The sequence below is a fragment of the Punica granatum genome, chromosome 1 (assembly GCF_007655135.1).
Source record: "Punica granatum isolate Tunisia-2019 chromosome 1, ASM765513v2, whole genome shotgun sequence".
NCBI classification, from domain to species: Eukaryota; Viridiplantae; Streptophyta; class Magnoliopsida; order Myrtales; family Lythraceae; genus Punica; species Punica granatum.
In genome coordinates this window covers 54,281,202-54,301,552 of record NC_045127.1, presented here as the reverse complement: position 1 = coordinate 54,301,552, position 20,351 = coordinate 54,281,202, and the positions used below count along the sequence as shown (strand labels likewise).

Here is a 20,351-nt window from a genome sequence, read left to right as displayed (position 1 = left end):
ATAAAGCTGTGACAAAAAATACGAGTTTAAATGAATATATTATGAATTTAAAATATATTATGATAAAGAATTGGTTCTACTCTTAAAAAAAAACTGAATTCTTATTTCATTTAGTCAAAGTCAATAGGTTATTCACGTTAAGCGGTCTCTATTTCCTACTTTATCAAATTATTCAATCTACCGATGGCCAAGACATTTCCTCCACGGATATGCAATATCTGTCATTCCTCATAAGGTATCCCTTCCGAACATTATCCTCCATTTATAATGATTAAATGCTCTCATTAAAAGAGGGAACCAGAGAGTTGTTGCATATCCCATGCGTTAGATGTTCACATAAACCGTTAGAGCTAGCTAGACAAAACTTTCATTTTATAAATTAAAGCCGACCAGCGTAGCAACCCTTATAAGTCGTGGAATGTTCAATTTGAGTCATAACTATATCAATGCTTAGAGATTCGAACTCGTTTTTGAGACCCAATGATGTTTCGAAGGAACACAATTTGTCATTGTCGCATTTACAGGGTTTGAATTGAAATAGTTGAAATTGTAGGAAGCAAATTAAGTTGGGACATACTGCAAGGGGCGGATTGGAATTAAGCCCCGAAAAAATTATATTATTATTACAAAATGATCAAAAATGGTAAAAGATGCAAGGGGCGGATTGGAATTAAGACCCCCGAAATATTATATTATCATTACAAATGATCAAAAATGGTAAAAGATGCAAAGGGCGGATTGGAATTAAGCCCCCAAAATATTATATTATCATTACAAATGATCAAAAATGGTAAAAGATTAATATTGCGTTGGACAACAAAATTAAGTTTGATTTAAGAAAATGAATACAAAAATAGTTTGAAAAAATTATGTGATTGAATTTAAAAAATAAAATAGAAAAATTGAATCGAGAAAAAAATGTTGAAATTGAGGAAAAATATTGAATAATTGAAAGAATTTAATATTAAAAAATTAATCGTAATAATATATAAGAAAAATAAGAGAGAAAATTTGAAGAAGAATGTAAAAAAGTAATGGTTATCTCGTTGAATTGAGGTAAAGTAAATTAAAGTAAAATCAAGTTAAATTTGATTTTGGAAATAAATATTGCATAAATTAAAATAAAAAAAATGTAAAAGAAAAAGGTATGAAGAAGAAAGAGCGGACCCTTGGTTCTCTCTCTTTGTTAGACAACTTAAGAAGAGCCATAGAAGAGAGAACTTTCTCCTTCCTCTCTCCCCCTCTCCCACTCATCTCCTCCCTCTCTGCAACTCTCCGTATCGCAACCTCCATCGCCGGAAGCAAACCGAAGATTCATGCGATTTCCGGAGCACAAAGCCGACTATCCTTAGATCTCAGATCCCAAGGTCCACCCTCTCTCAGCTCCCTCCGACCTTATCCTGACCATCCTCGGTGACGGAGTTGATCTTCCGGTGATTATCTCCGGCCCGTGGCGCTGTTCCTGATCGGATTGATACTTCCGGTATCCTTTCTTCGAATCTTGTTTGAGCGCTTCGAGTTTGCTTTTTGACTTTCCGGCGATTGGTGAGTGCCTCGGCGGTGGCACTTTCCTCGGTGACTGATACACATTGCAATGAATCCGCTTCCGATTGGTTGCGTTGTCGTTCTTGGAAGTACGAGAAGCACTTTGAGGATCGGAGACGTTGAGTGGGAGTTGGATTACACGGAACCGACCGCAGTCGCTGCTTAGTTGCAGTTTTCCGATGACATTAATCCTAAGCAACTCGATAATCACATTTTCCGTGTCACCTCTGACCGGAAACGCCTGTCCGGGCTTAGTAAACTGGAAAATGATCGTTTGCAGATTCCATTAGAATGTTATCTGACATGGCTAATGGTTGATAATTGATCCTTTTGAGTACATGGAAATACATGATCCGGTGTATAATTCCCGCAAACGTTTCAACCGTAACGGACTCTGAATCGCAACTTTAATACTTATCTCGGTGTTTTTTGTTAAGTTGCCAAATGAATCGATAATATTTTCCATTTTTGGATACGCAAATTGACAGCATGATCAACAACATTTATGTTGCAGCTTCTGAGAAAATGATTTGCGCGCAAAAATTTCGGTGTCGGCGCGAGTTAATGCTGTTTCATGTTCATTTTGGAAATGCTTCTGTATTACCTCAAGTGTGACCTTGTTGCTATCTTGGCAGACCCTGCTGTCATGGAGAGCTTGGCGCAGCTAGAGGCATTGTGCGAGAGGCTGTACAATTCACAGGACTCGGCTGAGCGGGCGCATGCTGAGAATACTCTGAAATGTTTTTCGGTCAACACAGATTATATTTCGCAATGCCAGTATATCCTTGATAATGCTTTGACTCCATATGCCTTGATGCTCGCTAGTTCGAGTTTACTGAAACAAGTGACCGAGCACACCCTAGCCTTGCAGCTGCGTCTCGATATTCGTAATCTTCTTTTCCTGCTTGCTCAGATAGTGCATTTCCATTACTTTACAGGCAACTCTTACATCGCCTCATCATCATTTGGTTGCTGTGGTGTTACTGTGCAGGAAATTACCTTATCAATTATCTGGCAACCAGAGGACCTAAGTTGCAGCCTTTTGTAACTGCTTCTTTAATTCAACTCTTATGTCGCTTGACAAAATTTGGGTGGTTTGATGATGATCGATTCCGGGACGTGGTTAAAGACTCAATGGATTTCCTAAGCCAGGTTTATTGACTTTTCAAGGGCATATATATGTACTTGCAGCATTTGCTTAAATCAGTTGAATGGTTTGCTTAGGTGTAGATTCCCAGGGTAGTGCAACATCCTTGGTATAGTTTGTATTGATATATTTTTTAGTAGTTTGTCTCTGGATTGAAAACACTGGAATTTTATGAGCTGAAAGAACACCATTGGTCTCGATACAAGTGGATAAAATAAGAGTGAAATTTTCCATGAATTTTCACCTATTCACTTATCGCAATCTTCTGATGAGTTCTCCCTTTATGAATATTAATGGTTTGACTCAACTCTTATTCAGTTTTTAAGTGTTTTTATATTGTCTTTGTTCTGTCTAAACATGTTGGTCGTACCATTGAGTTATGCTATCTGAGCATGTTTTGTGTGAAAAATCATTCTTATAGTTATGGCAGGAACCTATTATCTTGTTATGGGTTTTCTTTATGTTTGTCCATTATGAAGAAATAAGGGAAGTAATACATGGAATAGTTAGACGTCATCCTGGGGAATGATAAATGTCTATTCTGAACTGGGAAAAATGCTGAGTTCCAAGTTAAATTGAATAGTTTCAAAAAGCTCTTCAATCCGTGTAAAATATCTACAGAAGACGAGTAGTGTTGGGGGACTAATTATATCTGTACTTATTCTAATCCTAGATCATGCCGTTATTGCATCTTCCTCTTACCTGTACTCATCCGGACAGAAAAGAAACATCCAGTGACCATATAGAGATATTTAGAATTTGACCTCTGTATAGAGGGACCTATTACAGTTGGTCCTCTGTCTGAATTGATTCTTGTACACTTTATGGAAAAGAATAAGCCTCTAATTTTCCGAATAAGGTATTGTGAGAAATGCACGCACGCACTTATGGCCTATTTATTATTCTTAGTTTCAAAACATTTGAACTCCTCTAGCATTAAATTCTGTATCACTCATGCATACAAAGTTCAACCTTTTAAGTATTTTAATTAAGTCAAGCGTTTATTTTTAATAAATGCTTATTTTTGTTTTTGTTTCTGAGCAGGCGACATCTGATCACTACACCATTGGTTTGAAGATATTGAATCAACTTGTTTCCGAGATGAATCAGGTTGAACTTTTGAACATGGTCCTTTTGGTAACATTTATTGAGATAAAGCTCAGATGTTAGTACCTGTGGATTTACAGTGATCGTATTGAGAAATTTAGGTGGTGTAGGAGTAACTATTTCTAATATTGTGTTCATAATATTATATGATTTGAATATATCGAAAAAGGGGGTTGGGGGGGGGGAGGGAAATAGGTAAATAAAACTAGCCATCCTTGCAGGATACTTCACTGACACATATCCCCATTCTTAGACTCTGTGACCTAACATTCTGTTTAAGAAAAATATATTTTAAAAATTTATAAAAAATAAAATAACTTTTGACAAGAAAAAGAAAATAGAGAGAACAATGGCAATGGACGGGGGTAGTAGGCTTAATGCCGGCCATCACCAGCTCATCTCCCTCCTCCCTCTCTTCTCTAAGAGGGATGAATCTTTGGTGGTGTGGCTGTTATTGGACCCACTGCTGTTTTTCTCCCTGTTTCTCCTTTTGCAATTTTTTATTTTTAAAATTATTCTTGCTTTGTAGAAAATTTAAAACTATTTATCTTTTAACTAACCTGTCAACCTTGTCAAAGTGGGCGAGTGTCATTTGGCAGTATTTGCCAATATTGTTCTTGGAATCACCGAAATTGGTCATTGCCAATTTGAAAATTTCAATATTTGGCAACCTCCTTGTAGTAATTTCCAATTGGTCATTGAAAGTGTTCACATTCACACTTATAATGCTTATTGTTGTCCAATCATATCTACATGTTATATTGTAACGTCTTACCTGTTTCTTCAACTTTGGGGTTATTCAGGCAAATCCAACACTGCCTTCAACACATCATAGGAGGGTTGCCTGCAACTTTCGGGACCAGTCACTTTTCCAAATATTCCAGATATCTTTGACTTCACTTTCTCAACTTAAAAGTGATGGTAATATAAATTCAGGACAAAATGAGGCATTAGAATCTCTTAGTACAGATGCATTTTTCGTTAATGAAGTGATGGTTTCTCTTCATTAATGTAGGAGCTGTGGCAAGCCGTTTGCAAGAGTTGGCATTATCACTTGCCCTCAAGTGCTTATCCTTTGATTTTGTTGGGACTTCTATTGACGAAAGCTCAGAAGAGTTTGGCACTGTTCAGGTAGATCAATATATTCCATATGTGCTTGCTCGTCCGTAATTCTTCTTCATAGAGATAGCTAATTCAGGTAGTGGATGTCTTTTTGGATATATCGTGTGTCACTACTTATACTAATTTTGTTGACTGTCTTAGATTCCTACCGGTTGGAAACCAGTGTTGGAGGATCCTGCTACCCTGCAGATCTTTTTTGACTACTACAGCATTGGAAACACTCCTCTGTCAAAGGAGGTCAGTTTCTGAGTTGCTAGACCATGTGGCATTAACCAGTTTCTTGCTTATCTTTTCTGAATGTAAATGTGTGAGAACCATTATTTGGATCCAATTAAAGATAAAAGGTCAATTTCATGTACCTGTCTTGTTACTGCATGATGCATTAATGGAGCCTTCTAAAGGAAAGAAAGGGTGAATCGGACAATTAATTGTGCCAATCTTATTTCCATGGTGTTTCCTTGTGCGCAAAGTGAAAGTGGCAGTGTAACGGGATTTTTTTGTGTATTTTAATCCTGTCTTGCCTCATAAAGGGATCTGGCTTAACATGATGTTGAGCTATTCGTCAGGATTACTTACCATTTATTGATTATGAAATCTAGATTATTAAGGATTCTGGGCCTCTCTGATGTTTATTTCTATCTCTCAACCGGTCTTGAATGTTGAATTTGCTGGAGGCCTAGAAATAAGGCAATTAATGAACTGACAGCATTTGTTTTACTGACCCTTTTGTGAAAAACAGTTCAGTCGAATTAGTAACTTTGTGGATAAGTGTATGACATTTCTTTGTTGGCATGCTTTTAATGAGTTAGCTACAATCACATGCATAATAATTCATTTTCCTGACATAGCGAACTTCTATCTTGTTCTTTCAGGCCCTTGAGTGCTTGGTACGACTAGCCTCTGTAAGACGTTCCTTATTCACCAATGAGGCCGCGCGATCTAAGTTCTTGGCACATTTGATGACTGGCACTAAAGAAATTTTGCAATCTGGGCAAGGTGACTGGAGCTTTTCTATTACCATAATTATTTGTTTATAAATACCTGATATTCAGTTGTCTTATTTTATATATATATCATTTTGGTAATGATGTTTGTCTAATTGAGTGCTGTTAATTTCTGCATGGAATTCTCTCTATTTATTATCAGGACTTGCTGATCATGACAATTACCATGAATTTTGTCGGCTTCTCGGACGGTTCAGAGTAAACTATCAGGTTTTTTTTTTTTTTTCTTTATATTTTTCAGATTTCATTTCTCTTTGGTGCTGCTCTTGCTTTATGCTATCTGTAGGCTTTTGGTCCATTTTATTGGATAGTAATAATGTATGATGTTAGTGGTCATCGATTCATTTTTTGTGCATATTATACTTTGGCAAGGACCTATGTTGATGTTGCAAGTATTTTACTTCTTAAGCAACTTGTTTTGTGAATTACTTTTTTCATAGTTTTGATCTATCTCCCTTGTTGCAGTTGTCAGAACTTGTTAATGTGGAGGGTTATGGTGACTGGATACAATTGGTGGCGCAGTTTACTTTAAAGTCCTTGCAATCTTGGCAGGTCTGCAAATATGTGATCCTACATGTCTACGGTGAGAAAATTTTCCAGTATTATTATGTTTGACTCTCTGTGTTTCATTTTCTCAATAGTGGGCCAGCAGCAGTGTGTACTACCTCCTGGGGTTGTGGTCAAGACTAGTGACCTCTGTACCATACTTGAAAGCTGATGCACCCAGTCTACTGGATGAATTTGTACCTAAGATAACTGAAGGTTTTATTACATCAAGATTCGACTCCATACAGGTCTGTTGGTAGCTGTGCTATCCTGAACATTAATATTGATTGACATGATATGCATTTATTTATTTTTTAAAATTCGATACTTTCTCTTTGTATTTTTAGGCCGGGTTCCCAGAAGATCTCTCAGAGAATCCTTTGGACAATGTTGAACTTCTTCAGGATCAGCTTGATTGCTTTCCATATCTCTGCAGATTTCAGGTGACAGTTTAGACAATATGTTGGATGTTGAGGCTCTTGGTAATCCAAGGAAGAGTTTTTCTCTTCTTGAAGTTGATATGATCCTGTTTTGTGGCCGTTCTTGGTTGGTGGAACTGCATTTTGTTGGTTTCTAGTATACTGAAGCCTGGTTTTCTTGGTTGCAGTATCAAAGCAGTAGCTTATACATAATACAAGTGATGGAGCCTATTCTGCAAGCTTACACAGTATAATGACAAGCTTCTTTTGTTGAGATAACTTAATTCTGCTTCATTTCATTTGCATTGATTATTTTCTTTACATCTACAGGATAGAGGAAGGTTGCCAATAAGTGATACTAGTGAGCTATCAGTTATTGAAGCCAAACTTGCTTGGATCGTACATATCATTGCTGCGATACTAAAAATTAAACAATGCAGTGGTTGCAGGTATGATTTTCCCTGTTCATTCTCATTTTATGTATTATTATTCTTGTCTGGCTCTAGTTGGTATACTAATCGCGCGAAGTGTTAAATTTCTATGTACTATGTTGCAGTATGGAGACACAAGAGGCGCTTGATGCAGAACTTTCTGCACGTGTTTTACAGTTGATTAATGTGACTGACACTGGGCTGCACAGTCAGGTGATCCTGCGGCACTCACATGTGCCTGATGCTTTTAATTAATAAGAGCCAGACTTATCTGTTCTCGCTGCTGCTATTGTATTATCTTCTTTTTAGTCTAGTTCTTTCACTTTGTTTCATGTCTTTCCTGTAGGATTTTATTTATGATTGGGCACAATGTGTTTTACTCTTTCTTACATTGTTCATATTCCCGTATTGCTGGAATTTTTTATGTGGATTTCATATCTGAATGTTTGGATGTTTAGTCTCCACAATTTTTCTTATTCTCTAACTACCTTTAGCAGCCATGTTGAAGCTGGATATATATTGATAAGTTGATAACCTTCCCCCCCCCTCCCCGGGATAAATAAATCGATCACTGTAATTGTTATTAATTCTTCAGCGTTCCTGTTTCTCATAATGCCCCTTTCTGCAGAGATATGGTGAACTTAGCAAACAAAGACTTGATCGAGCAATACTCACATTCTTCCAGAATTTCAGGAAGTCTTATGTTGGTGATCAGGCTATGCATTCATCGAAGGTAATTATGTTCCTAACGTATTTGTTCTTTGGTGGTCCTTTTTGTAAAATCCTTTGATGATGAGGTACTATTATTTGTTGCAGCAGTTATATGCCCGCTTGTCCGACCTTCTAGGACTGCATGACCATTTAGTGCTCTTGAATGTGATTGTTGGCAAGATAGCAACAAACCTGAAATGCTATACTCAGGTAAGTTATTCTTTTTTCCCTGTGGACACGGTGATCTTATCCTTCTTTTCTTGTTTTCTGATTTTTTGAATTCTCTTTCAGAGTGAAGAGGTCATTGATCACACCTTGAGTTTATTCTTGGAGCTGGCTTCGGGGTTAGTCTCCAATTCTGACTATGCTTCTTCATTTATTATCATTGCATCAGTGTACATTCCACAACTTTGAATATTTTTCATTGATTTTTTCAGGTATATGACTGGAAAGCTGCTTCTGAAGTTGGATACTGTTAAATTCATCATTGCAAATCATACTGTAATTCTAGATGCTATTTTGCTTTGATATTTTATTTGCATTGCTAATATTGTCCTGACCTGCTTATCTTTGAAATTTGATTCCAGAGGGAGCACTTTCCATTTCTAGACCAGAATAGATGTTCTCGAAGCCGGACAACATTTTATTATACTATAGGCTGGCTAATATTCATGGAGGACAGCCCTGTGAAATTCAAGTCTTCAATGGAACCCCTCTTGCAAGTATGGCGGCATTTTAACCATAATGTTTTTGGGAACTTCCGTTTATCAAGACGATTATCTTATATTGAAAATGTTTTGTATCAGTTTATCCTTTGTCTTTTCATGCCTGGCAATATCTATATGCTTTTTCTGGTGCTATGGCATTTGTCTCTGCATGATATTCTGGGCATACTTAACAATTTGTCTCAAGTAGCATTTTGATTGGAAAGGCAGATTTATTACAGGAAGGGATGCGTGCCCATCAGCATGGCAGCGTTTGCATATGCATATTGAAATTGCCAAAAGGCTGTTCGCTGTCTAGAACTGATGAAAGGAAACCACATATTGACTCCATATATACTTTTTTCTTCCCATTTGATGGCTCTTGCTATCCCTTTGTTCTGTCAATGCAAACCTATACTAGTTTGCTTAAGCAAGTTCGAGACCCCTTGAAGCCACCGGAGCGCCTTTGGCGTGATTACCCACTCCGTGCATCTCCGGGGGTTCATGGAGCCCCGGGGATTAGTTGGGCAAAGCTGGACATCCGGGTTAGCCCAAAAAAAAAAAAGAGAAAAAAGTTTGCTAAAGCGAATATGTTTTTGTACTATTTAATATGTTCCATCTATGGCTAAACTCGTATGGAAATCTCTGGCAAGATGTGCTGCATCCACGAGAAATTAAACTAATTTTAGTCAGCTTTCATTTAAGCTGAACCTACATTGTTTGTGCATCATGACGAGTTTGTCTTTCTTGAAATTTCTGGCATGTCATCGGTTTTTTAATCCTGTTATCATCAAGAATAGTGACATTTCATAGATGCTTGCACCTTGATGATGCAATATCGTTGCACTTGGATTTGGTTATCTGATCCTATTCCTGCTTGAATTAGGTATTTTTAACCTTGGAGTCAACACCTGATACAATGTTTCGGACTGATGCTGTGAAATATGCATTGATTGGATTGATGAGGGACCTCAGAGGAATTGCCATGGCCACAAATAGGTCAGCAAATTCTCACTAAGAATTTTTTTTGCTGCCAAAGGTTCAAGTAGCCTTACGCTGTGCTTTATGAATTTGCAGTCGCAGAACTTATGGGCTTCTCTTTGATTGGCTGTATCCGGCTCATTTTCCACTTCTTTTGAAGGGTATCTCTCACTGGACTGATACACCCGAGGTATGGGAATTTAAGTTCAACTTCTACCTTGGTTCTCTTGTCATTTGACCTCTCCGCAATTCAGTCTAAAAGCATATCCAAATTTATGTCTAGTTTCTCGCCTCATGAAAAGATGCATGTTTATTCTGTAAATTCACTATTATCATATGTTTTCTCAGGTGCTGTAGCGCAGATTTTAGGTCCAGCTTTTTCTTGCATCTTGTACCTCCTTATTGCATCATTGTTAATCCTCTAGATTTAAGTGCAGTTTGCTGTTCTAGCATCTATTAACTGAATGTGCTTAATTGGAGTAGTAGGTTTGTAGAATATTTGGGCCTGTTTACTTTTGGGAATTTTTCACTTTTCCCAAAAACTTTCTATAAAGTTGACACTGCAAAAATTATGTTTACTTATAATAGAAATGAAAAGAAAACTTTCTAGGTAAATTTTCTTCTCTACTATTCAAATTTGCACATGAATTAGAAAGCATCGTTTTAATTCTCTGGTTTTTCGTTAGCTAATTGTTTCCATTTCCACCTTCTAAAGTATGACTTTGCTTCTTCTATTTACCTTTCTATTTATAAATTGAATCTAGAACTTCCTTTAACTAATGAATTTAATACTTATATAAAAAAAAATCCTTTTATGACGATTTTCTCATTTATTTTACTCTAGGGTTATCAAAAGTTCCTATTCTTTTCTCCCGATTCTTTTTCTAATTTTTCTTTAATTTTTAATAGTCCATCATCAAGCTTGTATGGAGATTTTATTGATTTATTGTTGCAGATGTAGTTTATGTGTTAATAACTAAAAGAGCAACTTATTATACATGTATGATGCTTTATTTCAAAAGATAAAATTTATTCAAATTGTTATATACATGATTTAGATAAAAAATTATCATGTTTAAGTTATAACTTGTAAAGAATATTTCTCGGTTTTTCTTAGAGAAAAATAAATTTCTGACTTAACATTAATAAATGTGTTTTTATACCTTTCGGTGGAGAAATAAATTTAGGAAAGGAGCAGAAAAATAGAGATGGAAATGGAGAATTAATTTTTAAAAGTAAACACGCTCTATATTTCTTTGCTTATCAGTATAAAAGAAACTGTTGATAAAGACGCATTTAAATGAATGATTATCTGGAGTGTTTGCATCTTGTATAAATAACTAGTTTATAGATTCTCTAGAAGCTTAATGTCCGTTGATTTTGCAGCATCAATCAATTTAAGTTTCAGCAGCAGTATCTCATTTTTTTTTTTCTTTTTCATTTTTTCATGGGATATCCAGGAATAGCAATGGTATGTGGAAAACGATAAATAAGGGTATGGGAAATAAAGAAGCTGAGTTCTTGCAGGGGATAGGATTAGGTCTGTGCTGTCTTGAGGGCTTATTTCTGTTGTAATTAGTTCTGGACTTCACTTATATATGACATTAGATCTGGTCCTCTTCCCACCACATGGATGGTATTCTCTCAATAAACCAAAATATTTTGGTTTTGCTATATTATTTTATTAATTATTAGAATAAGGGATTGTTAGTCTGCGATTTATGAGGTGATTTTTAGGTTTGTGTGTGTGTGTGTGTGTGTGTTGGAGAATGTCCTCAGTCTTATGTCTGAGGTGAGATGGTTTGAATAATTTTACTTTGTTGTGGCATTTGATCGTTTAGTGGCCGTGGTCTTAAAACTCTTCTTTGTCTTCATAAGACACTGCTACAAGTATTCTTCAGTGCCTTACTGCTTATTGCCTGTGAACATTACTTGAAGCTGCACTGCTTTTTATCAGCATGACTTACCTCTTCTAGCATCTTCTGTCCCTTTTATATAACCGCTGATGTTCTGTGGTGTTTGCCTCTTTTTTCCATTTTATTGACCTTTTATTTGCTCTTATATGTATGATGCTGCATTTGCTCAGAGTATGGTCAAATTAATGCTGCAGGTTACCACCCCATTGTTAAAATTCATGGCTGAATTTGTACTGAACAAAGCTCAGCGTTTGACTTTTGACTCATCTTCTCCTAATGGCATCCTTCTTTTCCGCGAAGTCAGTAAATTAATTGTAGCTTATGGATCAAGAATATTATCTCTTCCAAATGCTGCCGATATATATGCTTTCAAATACAAGGGGATTTGGATTTGTTTAACAATTCTATCTAGAGGTAAGATCATATCTCTTTTCTTTGTTGAAATTGATTGAACAATATCCTGACAATCAGAGAGCTTTATGATTTTTTCAGAAGGTGTAGACCCATATTGGCTGTGGATGCTGTGTTATACTTCTTGACAAAGATATATATTTAGTCTTAATATTGGAAAAATAGGTTTTCTTGAGGTGCCAATTTTGGAGTTTGATGTATATCATTGATTCTTTGATGCAGCTTTTCTCAGGCAAGAATTATCTGATATATATATGTGTGTCTATATATTTTATCACATTCTTCCCTTTTCCCTTTTTCCATGTAAACTCAATGGTTGGTTTTGCCTCGGCTATTTGTTGAGTATGGTGTACCATGATGATTGGTTTGGGGTTTGTAGGAGAGATGGATGGCTGAATAGAAATCTACTGGTGAACATAACTCTTAGCAACATTTTCTTGATTCATATATTGGGAAATAAGTCTGCATTACTATATATGACTTCTCATGAATTTAGGCCATTGCCTGTAGCATCTTAGCTCTGCTGGGCTGTATAATAATTTCATGGGTCCGTATAGCCGTTGTTAGCTATGAGTTAGTCCAAGTATCAAGTATGGACCTTAGTATTGACGAGCATTTGTCGTGTAAACTCATATATTATGATAAAGAAGATGCTGGTAGAAGTTTCCTAGGTGTCAGATAGTTGGCATTAGAATGTCTGATCCTTGACATTGAGTATTACAAGTATTTATTTTCTTACGTTTTATTGCATAGGTTAGGGTTGAATTTCTAATGTTTCCATCAGAGGTACAATGTCTATTTGTTGAAGCTGTAAAAAATTGAGAAGGCCCATTGTGGAAATGTGTGTTGTAAGTTACTATATTCTGTGATGAGAACTCGCTATTGTCCTGGTCTTTCTTTCTTTTTCTTGTTTGGGTGCTTATTTCGATTTATTCACAGTGAACTGAAACCTGTGCACCAACCTTTTCTGCGTGTTCTTGTGACAGCTCTTGCCGGAAACTATGTCAACTTTGGTGTATTTGAACTTTATGGTGATACAGCTCTCTCTGAAGTACTTAACATAGTTATGAAGATGATCCTGTCGATTCCTTTGGCTGATATTCTCGCTTACCGGAAGGTATGTAGACTCTCAATTTCCTGCTCTGTGGCAAGCTTGCTCGGCCATTATTTGCGAGGCGCTGATAACAAGAACCTCTTAAGATGTGAACCCAAATATGACCAATGAAATGAGCTATTCTTTTGGGCTTCGGTGTATGTTGCTGAATACTCTAGTATTGATTTGGGCTTTGGCATACTGTGGAGGAGGGAGTTGGTTATTAGTCAAGGTTTATTGCTATGTAGCTAGTATTTGAGTTTGTTCTTGTTTGGGTTCAAACTCCCGTAGCTTAACATCTTTATGTGAAGAAATTCTTGACTTCTTTGGTTGAAGTTCCAACACATGCCATCTTGCTGCATTTTCTAGGTAAGAGTTAATCATTTTATTTTTATTTTTATTTTTTTCCAGCTGACAAGAGCCTATTTTGCGTTTCTGGAGAATCTCTTCAGCAACCACATTAATTTCATACTAAATCTTGACACAAGTACCTTCATGCATATCGTTGGCTCACTCGAGTCAGGTCTCAAAGGGTTGGACACAAATATCTCATCTCAGGTAACACTTTTATTCAAGTCAATCTTTTCTGTTGCCTTTCTGGTCTCTTTCTTATAGACGCTCTTTGTCTGAAGAGACAAAATCTTAAGTCAAAACCATCTTTAACGCTAAGGAGTTAAATAATTCTGGTTGATTATTTGTTTTTGGCTCCTTTCAAAGCTGAGTGCTACTTCTTCCAGAACACAGGCGTATCCTGAAAGTTAACATCACCTTTCTGTTTCAGTGTGCATCTGCCGTCGATAATCTGGCTGCTTTCTACTTCAACAACATCACAATGGGGGAGTCACCAACTTCTCCTGCTGCAGTTATTCTCACTCGACATATTGTAGATTGTCCGAATTTATTTCCAGAAGTAAGTGACTGTTTTTAACTCTATTATGAATTTTAGAATTTTATTTCGACTGAAAGGAGGCATGGTAAATTATCGACTACTAAGTGAACCATTGCTGGAGTATGATGATGGTTTTTATCATTTCCATTGCAGTAAAATTGTGGTCAGTCAATCCCTCATAATATGAGGGTCCAAATAAGTTTGACATGGTCTATGTTTGAATTGCCATATCAGTTGTGAAGCTTCAATGTCTATCTGAAAGTTATGTCATATTCAAATCAAGCTTTTCCTCTAAGAACTATATTGTTGAAGATAAATATAGGAAAAACTTGTCTGATGATGAATGCAATTAATGTAAACCTGAACGTCAAAGGGCATCTGACTCTCTGTAAAATATTCATTCAGACAAAGGGCTTCCATGCATATTTTATCCACTCTCGCACTGAGAAACAAACAACATACAAGTGGCCAAAAAAATAAAAAAATAATTAAATAACCTGCGTCGAGCTGTATGGTTATGAATAAGTCAGAAGCAAATACTGGCAATGCTTTGGATAGCCCAGTATAAAATACTGGTAGCGATATCTTGTTAGGACTATAAGATGAATGTTGGACTTAGAAATTTATATATTGAGATGTCCATGCATCTTGTTTTTGTAGATTTTGAAGACCCTATTCGAGATTGTCTTGTTTGAGGACTGTGGTAATCAATGGAGTCTCAGCAGACCGATGCTCAGCTTGATTCTTATTAATGAGCAGGTGATGCTTATTTTTCCTTGCGAACTCCTGTTTTCTCCCTGTATCTACTCGTATGTTGATAGTTTTATTAATTTTCATTAAGTTCATTTTTCTCAATGTTGATTATCCTGGAAAATCTAGTTGTTGTTCTTTGGGAAATAATCCTCTTATATCTGCGTCTGGAAAATCTCTTATTTGATGCACGTTTATATTGTGAGCACTCTGTTCATTATGTCAAGACGATTTTCGATCTTGATGATTTGTTCCAGTTTCCATGGTTAGACTCTGCCATGTTACATATGCCCATGTCATCCGCTGAGATTTTTGTCATATCTTTGGCAGATATTTCCCGATCTGAAGGCTAGGATTTTGGCTTCACAAGTAAGTTTGGCCTTTTTTGAGTCCAATGATTGTAATTAATATCTCAACATGCAGTGCTCTTGTTTAAACTGACCCCAAGAATTCTTGATGCAGATGCAGAAAAAAAAATAAAAAAAAATCTCTTTTTAACTCTTCCCTTTTCTGTTTTTCTCTCTGAGTGAACAAAAATAAGGAAAAAGAGTTTTAGATTTTCTTTTAACCATACATTTGTATGATACGAAGATTCTTGTAACTGCATCCTTTTGTTTCCATTTTCTGACCAATCTGTTTTTGTTAATATCTTTTTTCGTCTAACCGATCTGGCTGTGTCTTTTACCTTACAGCCGGTGGATCAGCACCAACGACTGTCACTGTGTTTTGACAAGTTAATGGCGGATGTGACTCGGAGTTTGGATTCGAAGAACAGGGATAAGTTCACTCAGAACCTCACTGTGTTTAGGCATGAATTCCGTGTCAAATAGTGTTCCTCTGTAGACGAGGCCGTCCCATCGCCGAGCTCGGAACTTTTTTGAATGGTTGGTCAGGATATATTTTTTTTGTACATGGGAGATTTCCTTGTGTTATAACTCCTACTGTCTCTTGGAGTTGGGGAAAAAAGGAAAATCTCCTAAGCTGTTGTCTTCCGGTGGAGGCGGTCCCCGGACGATATGATTGTTGTAAATTGTACAGCTTTGCTCCACCCTTTAGGAGTCAGACGTAGGGTTGCTATTTCAGGCAGGATTTCACAGGTCGGTTGGCTTGGTTTAGTTGTGGGATCTCCCCTGCAAATATCATTGTGATCGTGGCCTTTTTTTCTTTTTTTTTTCCCCTTTTCTTTTTTCCTTTTCTTGGGGGCAGGGGGGGTTGGATTTTAGATGTAAAGATCATTTTTTTTCCCATTTTGGAGATTGATAGGTGTATTCCTTTTGGGGCCGGGTCTGTCTGTACATTGAAACTGTTCTGACATTTTTTGTACCTCTCTCAACAACAGTACACATGAAGGGAGAAAAAAAAAAGAAAAAAAAAGGGGACATTAGAGGATGAAGAAAGATGATATATCCATCCATTTTGTATTTCTGTGTGATTTGTTTCATTTCTTCTGTCGGGCAATATCTTGAAATCCCGATTCTCAACAGTCGGGTACATGCAATTCACAATTTACAAGTAAGAACCCATGCTTTGCTTGGGGAGCTTTAATAGTATGTTGAGAGAATAAGTAGGAACCTTGCCAATGCTGTCCTCATCCAATTTGGTTCTGCGACAAACTGATTTACAAGTTTGAGTAAATAGACCTCCTCCCTGAAAGAGCTAAGGAGATTGGATGATGAAACGCATTTGCAGCCTTACCTTTCGTGATACCAAAGCCCCGAGACTGGTGATAGAGGATAGACCATCCACATTATCAGTCGTCATCCATGCAAAGCTTGGCCTATATGTTGACAAGGCAATCAGAATCTTAGGAAAATAAATGTTTGGGAGCAAAAGAATCTCTTCCGCTAAAGCTTTAGACTTGCACTGTTAGACCCAAGTCTGCGTGAATTGTGTTGCCAGTTCAATTCTAACACCAGAGATCTGCAGTGTAAAAAGTGCTTGCTTCAAATAATGAAAATTCAGACACCTGAATGAGCTCGCGGCTAAAACGGAGGTCATAAAGTTAATACGAGATTAAATTTATGTTTGGAAATAGAGTTAAACTCCATTCTAATTCTACCCCACTCCATTTTTTTCCAAATTGAACAACATAGTCATTACTATTTTGTCATTTTCTTATATTATATAATACATTCTCACACATTTTTTTCCTCGTCATTATTACAATTAACACTTTAATAATAAATTCCTTCACTCCACTCAATTCTTCCATTAATTCTACGACATAATCATTACTTTTTTCTCTTTTTCTCTATTTAATAATAGATTCTCAACATACTTTTTTCCTAACCATCATTCAACCCCATTTACTACATACATATATATATATATATATATATATTATATATTTGGAATGGAGTTCCGTTACCAAACGCAAAAAATGACCTGCACCTCCATCTGCACAAAAGAATCCGAAATAGAAAACTTTTGGTAGTGGCTTCGTTCTACTTTTACCACGCATATGATCCAAACCATTCTGAAATCTGCATTCCGTGTCCCCAGTTGTTCCAGGGTAAATCGAACTCTGGAAAATCGTCTGCCTGGTAATGATAAACAATCCACTCATCATCAATAAGAACCAAATGCATCAGCAAGTTACAACAGAGATGAATACCGTTAATGATGAAAGATGTGAACGGGATGATATAGCAATAGAAACTGAATGAGGGAAACTCACCTGGAAGCAGAAGCAAGATTTCATTTTACCCCCCAGAATCTGAACGAGTACCATAAGTTCTCAATATTTCTTGAAGCTTAAGATTAGCAGTTTCTGAGGGATTTGTGACCCGAGTCTTCTCAAATCCAAGGACGAGTGCCCTGTGAGTAGCATTATTCGGAAGAATACCATGTTGCCCCATCATTCTGACCATCTTACAGGCATCTCCTATGTTCCCGACACGACAAAATCCATGTATAATAGTGTTGAATATAATAAGATCCGGTTTCAACCCTCCATCGAGCATCATCCGGAATAAAGCATTTGCTTGTTCCATCCTGTGTGCCCTGCAATACCCACTAAGGAGACTGCTGCAGGTTATAAGATCGGGCTCTACTTGCTTTTCATTCATCTTTAACCATGTCAGAAATGCTTCCTCGAAGACCCCCTTACTTGAGAGCCCATGTATGACACTCGTGAAGGTGACCTTATCAGGAGAAAAACCTCTTTTGATAAGTTCGTCCAAGATATTCTTTGCTTCTTTCACAAACCCTCCCAATGCCAGGCTGTGAATGAGAATGTTGTAGGTCACAATATCAGGAGGAACGTTCGCTGACCTCATTATGCTAAGAAGCTCGAAGACCTTATCAAACGAGCCCTGCTTTCCGTAGCCCTCAACTAGAGTGTTGTATGCAAAGATATCGGGCTTCAAACCATCTGCTAGCATCATCCTAAAGATGCACCTTGCCATACTCATGTCTTCAACCTTACAACTGGCACCAATGAGCACTGTATAAGTAGCTGTGGACAGTCTTACTCCATTCTTCAGCATTTTCCCTAGATATTGTAGAGCCCTGTACATGTATCCTGCTTTACAATATCCCCAAATCATGGCAGTATATATATAACAATCGGGACAAAAGCCTGCATCAGTCATCCCGTGAAACATGACTGAAGCATTAAACATGTCACCATCCCTACACAACTTTGTAATAAAGCTACTGTACAAAAATATATTGAGAGGAAGATTTTGAATCTTCAAAATGTTCATCGCTTTTTGAAGATTTCCCACCCTACAGTAACCATCAACTAGAGAACTAATCAAAACTGAATCCACAGGGATTCCTGCTTGCAAGATTTTGAAGAATACACAAGTAGCTTCTGGCAAGAAGGACATCCTGCAAAGGGAGTGAATTATGATTGAGTACGAGACAACATCAGCTCTTATCCCATGGTTTTTCATTATTGCGATCAATTTCCAAGCTCTTCCTATGTCACCTCTGGCACAATAGTCGCGTATGAACAAGCTGATAATAGAAGCATTCACAGCAATACCTCGATTCTGCATTTCTTCCAAGAAGTCCCATGCCTCATCCAGTTGTTTCAACTGCAATAATGCCTTTATTATTTTATTACAGACCCCCATTGACGGGAAAATGTTAAACGGCTTTAATTTACATGCTACTTTACAGGCGATATCTACCATGTCTTCCTGGAAATAGCAGTCGACTAGCATACTGTATACAGTTTCTAGAACTTCTCTTTCCACATGAGTTTCATGAAAGATATCAAGCAGTTGGTCATAGGAGCCATCTTCTGCACCATAACTCCTTATTAGACATAAAATAAGATCAACTGCTCCGCAATTCCTATTGCCAGCAACCATTATATGTATCATTCTACAAACAGATTGAATGGTGCCCTTCTTCCCAATGCATCTCTCTGACCACCTGAGGAAGTCCCGAGAAAGTGCAGCATCAGAACTCTCTTTCAAGAAAGTGCCCAGCCCTTGAACCACGTTATGAGGCCCAAGACTGCACCCGCAATTTTCGAATATCATCCTTACATTTTTCGTCTCTATATCCTCAGCCTTCTGATTATCAGGAAACTCATAAGAATAATCTCCAGGACAACACCCCTTTCTTTCTTTGGAGTTAGCCGAAATGCACCCAACATTGGGCCAAAGATCATCATCGGAAGAAACGGGGCCTTCAGAGGAATAAGGACCGTCCTCCGGAACAGTTAACATAGGTAATGCTGAACTCCCAGCTGAAAAATATCTAGAAACTATACTTCTCCCAAGGACAGGCTTCAGTTTATCAGCGCATAATCTGATAGCTGATATGGAACTCTTCATGAAAAGCCAGCTCTGCTGAGGATATTCTGCAGAAGATGAAATATCTCAGGTAAAATTGCCAGAGTTCAACCTGGCGGGGACTTGAAGCCTACTATACTTACGGAAGTCATGTTAATTATGACCATACACGTATGTGCTATGTTGTTGGGCACTGGGATTGTCTGCTTCCATGCACAAGTGCCCAATGGAATGGGCTGCAACTAGCACCGGCGTCATGTGAAATTCTGTTTGGCCATGTTAGTATCAGTCACAAAGAACAGACAGTTGCAAGCAATACATCAAGAATAACGAAGATACTCCCACAACTACTGCCCCGAAACACCTCACCCACCGTCAGCAGCATACAAACTAACCCACCCCACCCCACCATCCAAACAATACCTAAGCGAGCAGAGCATTGAAACACACAGAAGCCTCAGGTTACCTCATATGCGGCGCAAACGAGCAGAGAACGAGCTTAATACAGCAAAGAAGGAAGCATACAGAACCTCCAAGCGACTGAGAATCAATGGAAGCTAAAGAGAGAGCCTCTTCTCTTCTTCTTCTTCCCCCTCTTCTTCAGCAGAGCTCAAGCTTGAGCTCGGGTATTTCATGTCACAGTCCGCTGCTCCGAACCCAAAGAAGCCGAGGAAGAGGACAAGAGGCGGCAGATAAATGGCCCAATAGGCCCACGAAACCCAAATCTCTCGGCTGATGAGAAAGCCCATGAGCCATGAGGGACCATTCCACAAATCGGAAAAAGAGAGGGACCTCATCTCCATGTAGAAAATAATATCCGAACA

At 37.6% G+C, this 20,351-nt stretch overlaps 2 protein-coding genes across 17 annotated transcripts; one reads left to right on the top strand and one right to left on the bottom strand.

Annotated features, from left to right (window-relative positions):
• The first annotated feature begins 1,172 nt into the window (after positions 1-1,172).
• Positions 1,173-16,173, top strand: LOC116193041 (exportin-7). 3 transcript variants are annotated; one of them, XM_031521774.1, is made up of 29 exons: positions 1,173-1,367; positions 2,181-2,432; positions 2,537-2,697; positions 3,737-3,802; positions 4,603-4,720; positions 4,815-4,930; positions 5,063-5,158; positions 5,794-5,917; positions 6,068-6,135; positions 6,391-6,477; positions 6,567-6,719; positions 6,819-6,914; positions 7,079-7,138; positions 7,221-7,339; positions 7,447-7,534; positions 7,950-8,054; positions 8,138-8,242; positions 8,324-8,376; positions 8,470-8,533; positions 8,620-8,754; positions 9,623-9,735; positions 9,814-9,907; positions 11,828-12,047; positions 13,031-13,161; positions 13,549-13,695; positions 13,919-14,047; positions 14,687-14,785; positions 15,107-15,145; positions 15,469-16,173. In XM_031521774.1, exons 2-29 carry the CDS (start codon positions 2,192-2,194, stop codon positions 15,604-15,606), a joined length of 3,165 nt encoding a protein of 1,054 aa, XP_031377634.1. In that variant the 5' UTR covers positions 1,173-1,367; positions 2,181-2,191; the 3' UTR covers positions 15,607-16,173. The 3 variants fall into 3 exon arrangements, with proteins under 3 accessions (XP_031377634.1, XP_031377635.1, XP_031377633.1); XM_031521775.1 differs by having other exon boundaries at positions 1,173-1,483; positions 8,141-8,242; XM_031521773.1 differs by having other exon boundaries at positions 1,173-1,483.
• On the bottom strand, positions 16,012-20,193 carry LOC116193044 (pentatricopeptide repeat-containing protein At2g19280). 14 transcript variants are annotated; one of them, XM_031521778.1, is made up of 6 exons: positions 19,994-20,192; positions 19,671-19,793; positions 17,454-19,595; positions 17,145-17,316; positions 16,472-16,696; positions 16,012-16,389 (listed from the first exon to the last, which is right to left on the bottom strand). In XM_031521778.1, exon 3 carries the CDS (start codon positions 19,567-19,569, stop codon positions 17,479-17,481), a length of 2,091 nt encoding a protein of 696 aa, XP_031377638.1. In that variant the 5' UTR covers positions 19,570-19,595; positions 19,671-19,793; positions 19,994-20,192; the 3' UTR covers positions 16,012-16,389; positions 16,472-16,696; positions 17,145-17,316; positions 17,454-17,478. The 14 variants fall into 14 exon arrangements, with proteins under 14 accessions (XP_031377638.1, XP_031377643.1, XP_031377646.1 ...); XM_031521783.1 differs by having other exon boundaries at positions 16,472-16,553; XM_031521786.1 differs by having other exon boundaries at positions 16,012-16,379; positions 16,472-16,553.
• Positions 20,194-20,351: the final 158 nt, after the last annotated feature.

What these genes read in the sequence shown, in the direction of transcription:
- LOC116193041 (XM_031521774.1), top strand. Translation starts at nt 2,192, where the DNA reads ATGGAGAGCTTGGCGCAGCTAGAGGCATTGTGCGAGAGGCTGTACAAT. An exon ending in TTCTCAACTTAAAAGTGATG is followed by an intron (nt 4,721 to 4,814) that starts GTAATATAAATT and finishes TCATTAATGTAG; the next exon opens with GAGCTGTGGCAAGCCGTTTG. An exon ending in ACACAAATATCTCATCTCAG is followed by an intron (nt 13,696 to 13,918) that starts GTAACACTTTTA and finishes TTTCTGTTTCAG; the next exon opens with TGTGCATCTGCCGTCGATAA.
- LOC116193044 (XM_031521784.1), bottom strand. Translation starts at nt 19,569, where the DNA reads ATGAAGAGTTCCATATCAGCTATCAGATTATGCGCTGATAAACTGAAG.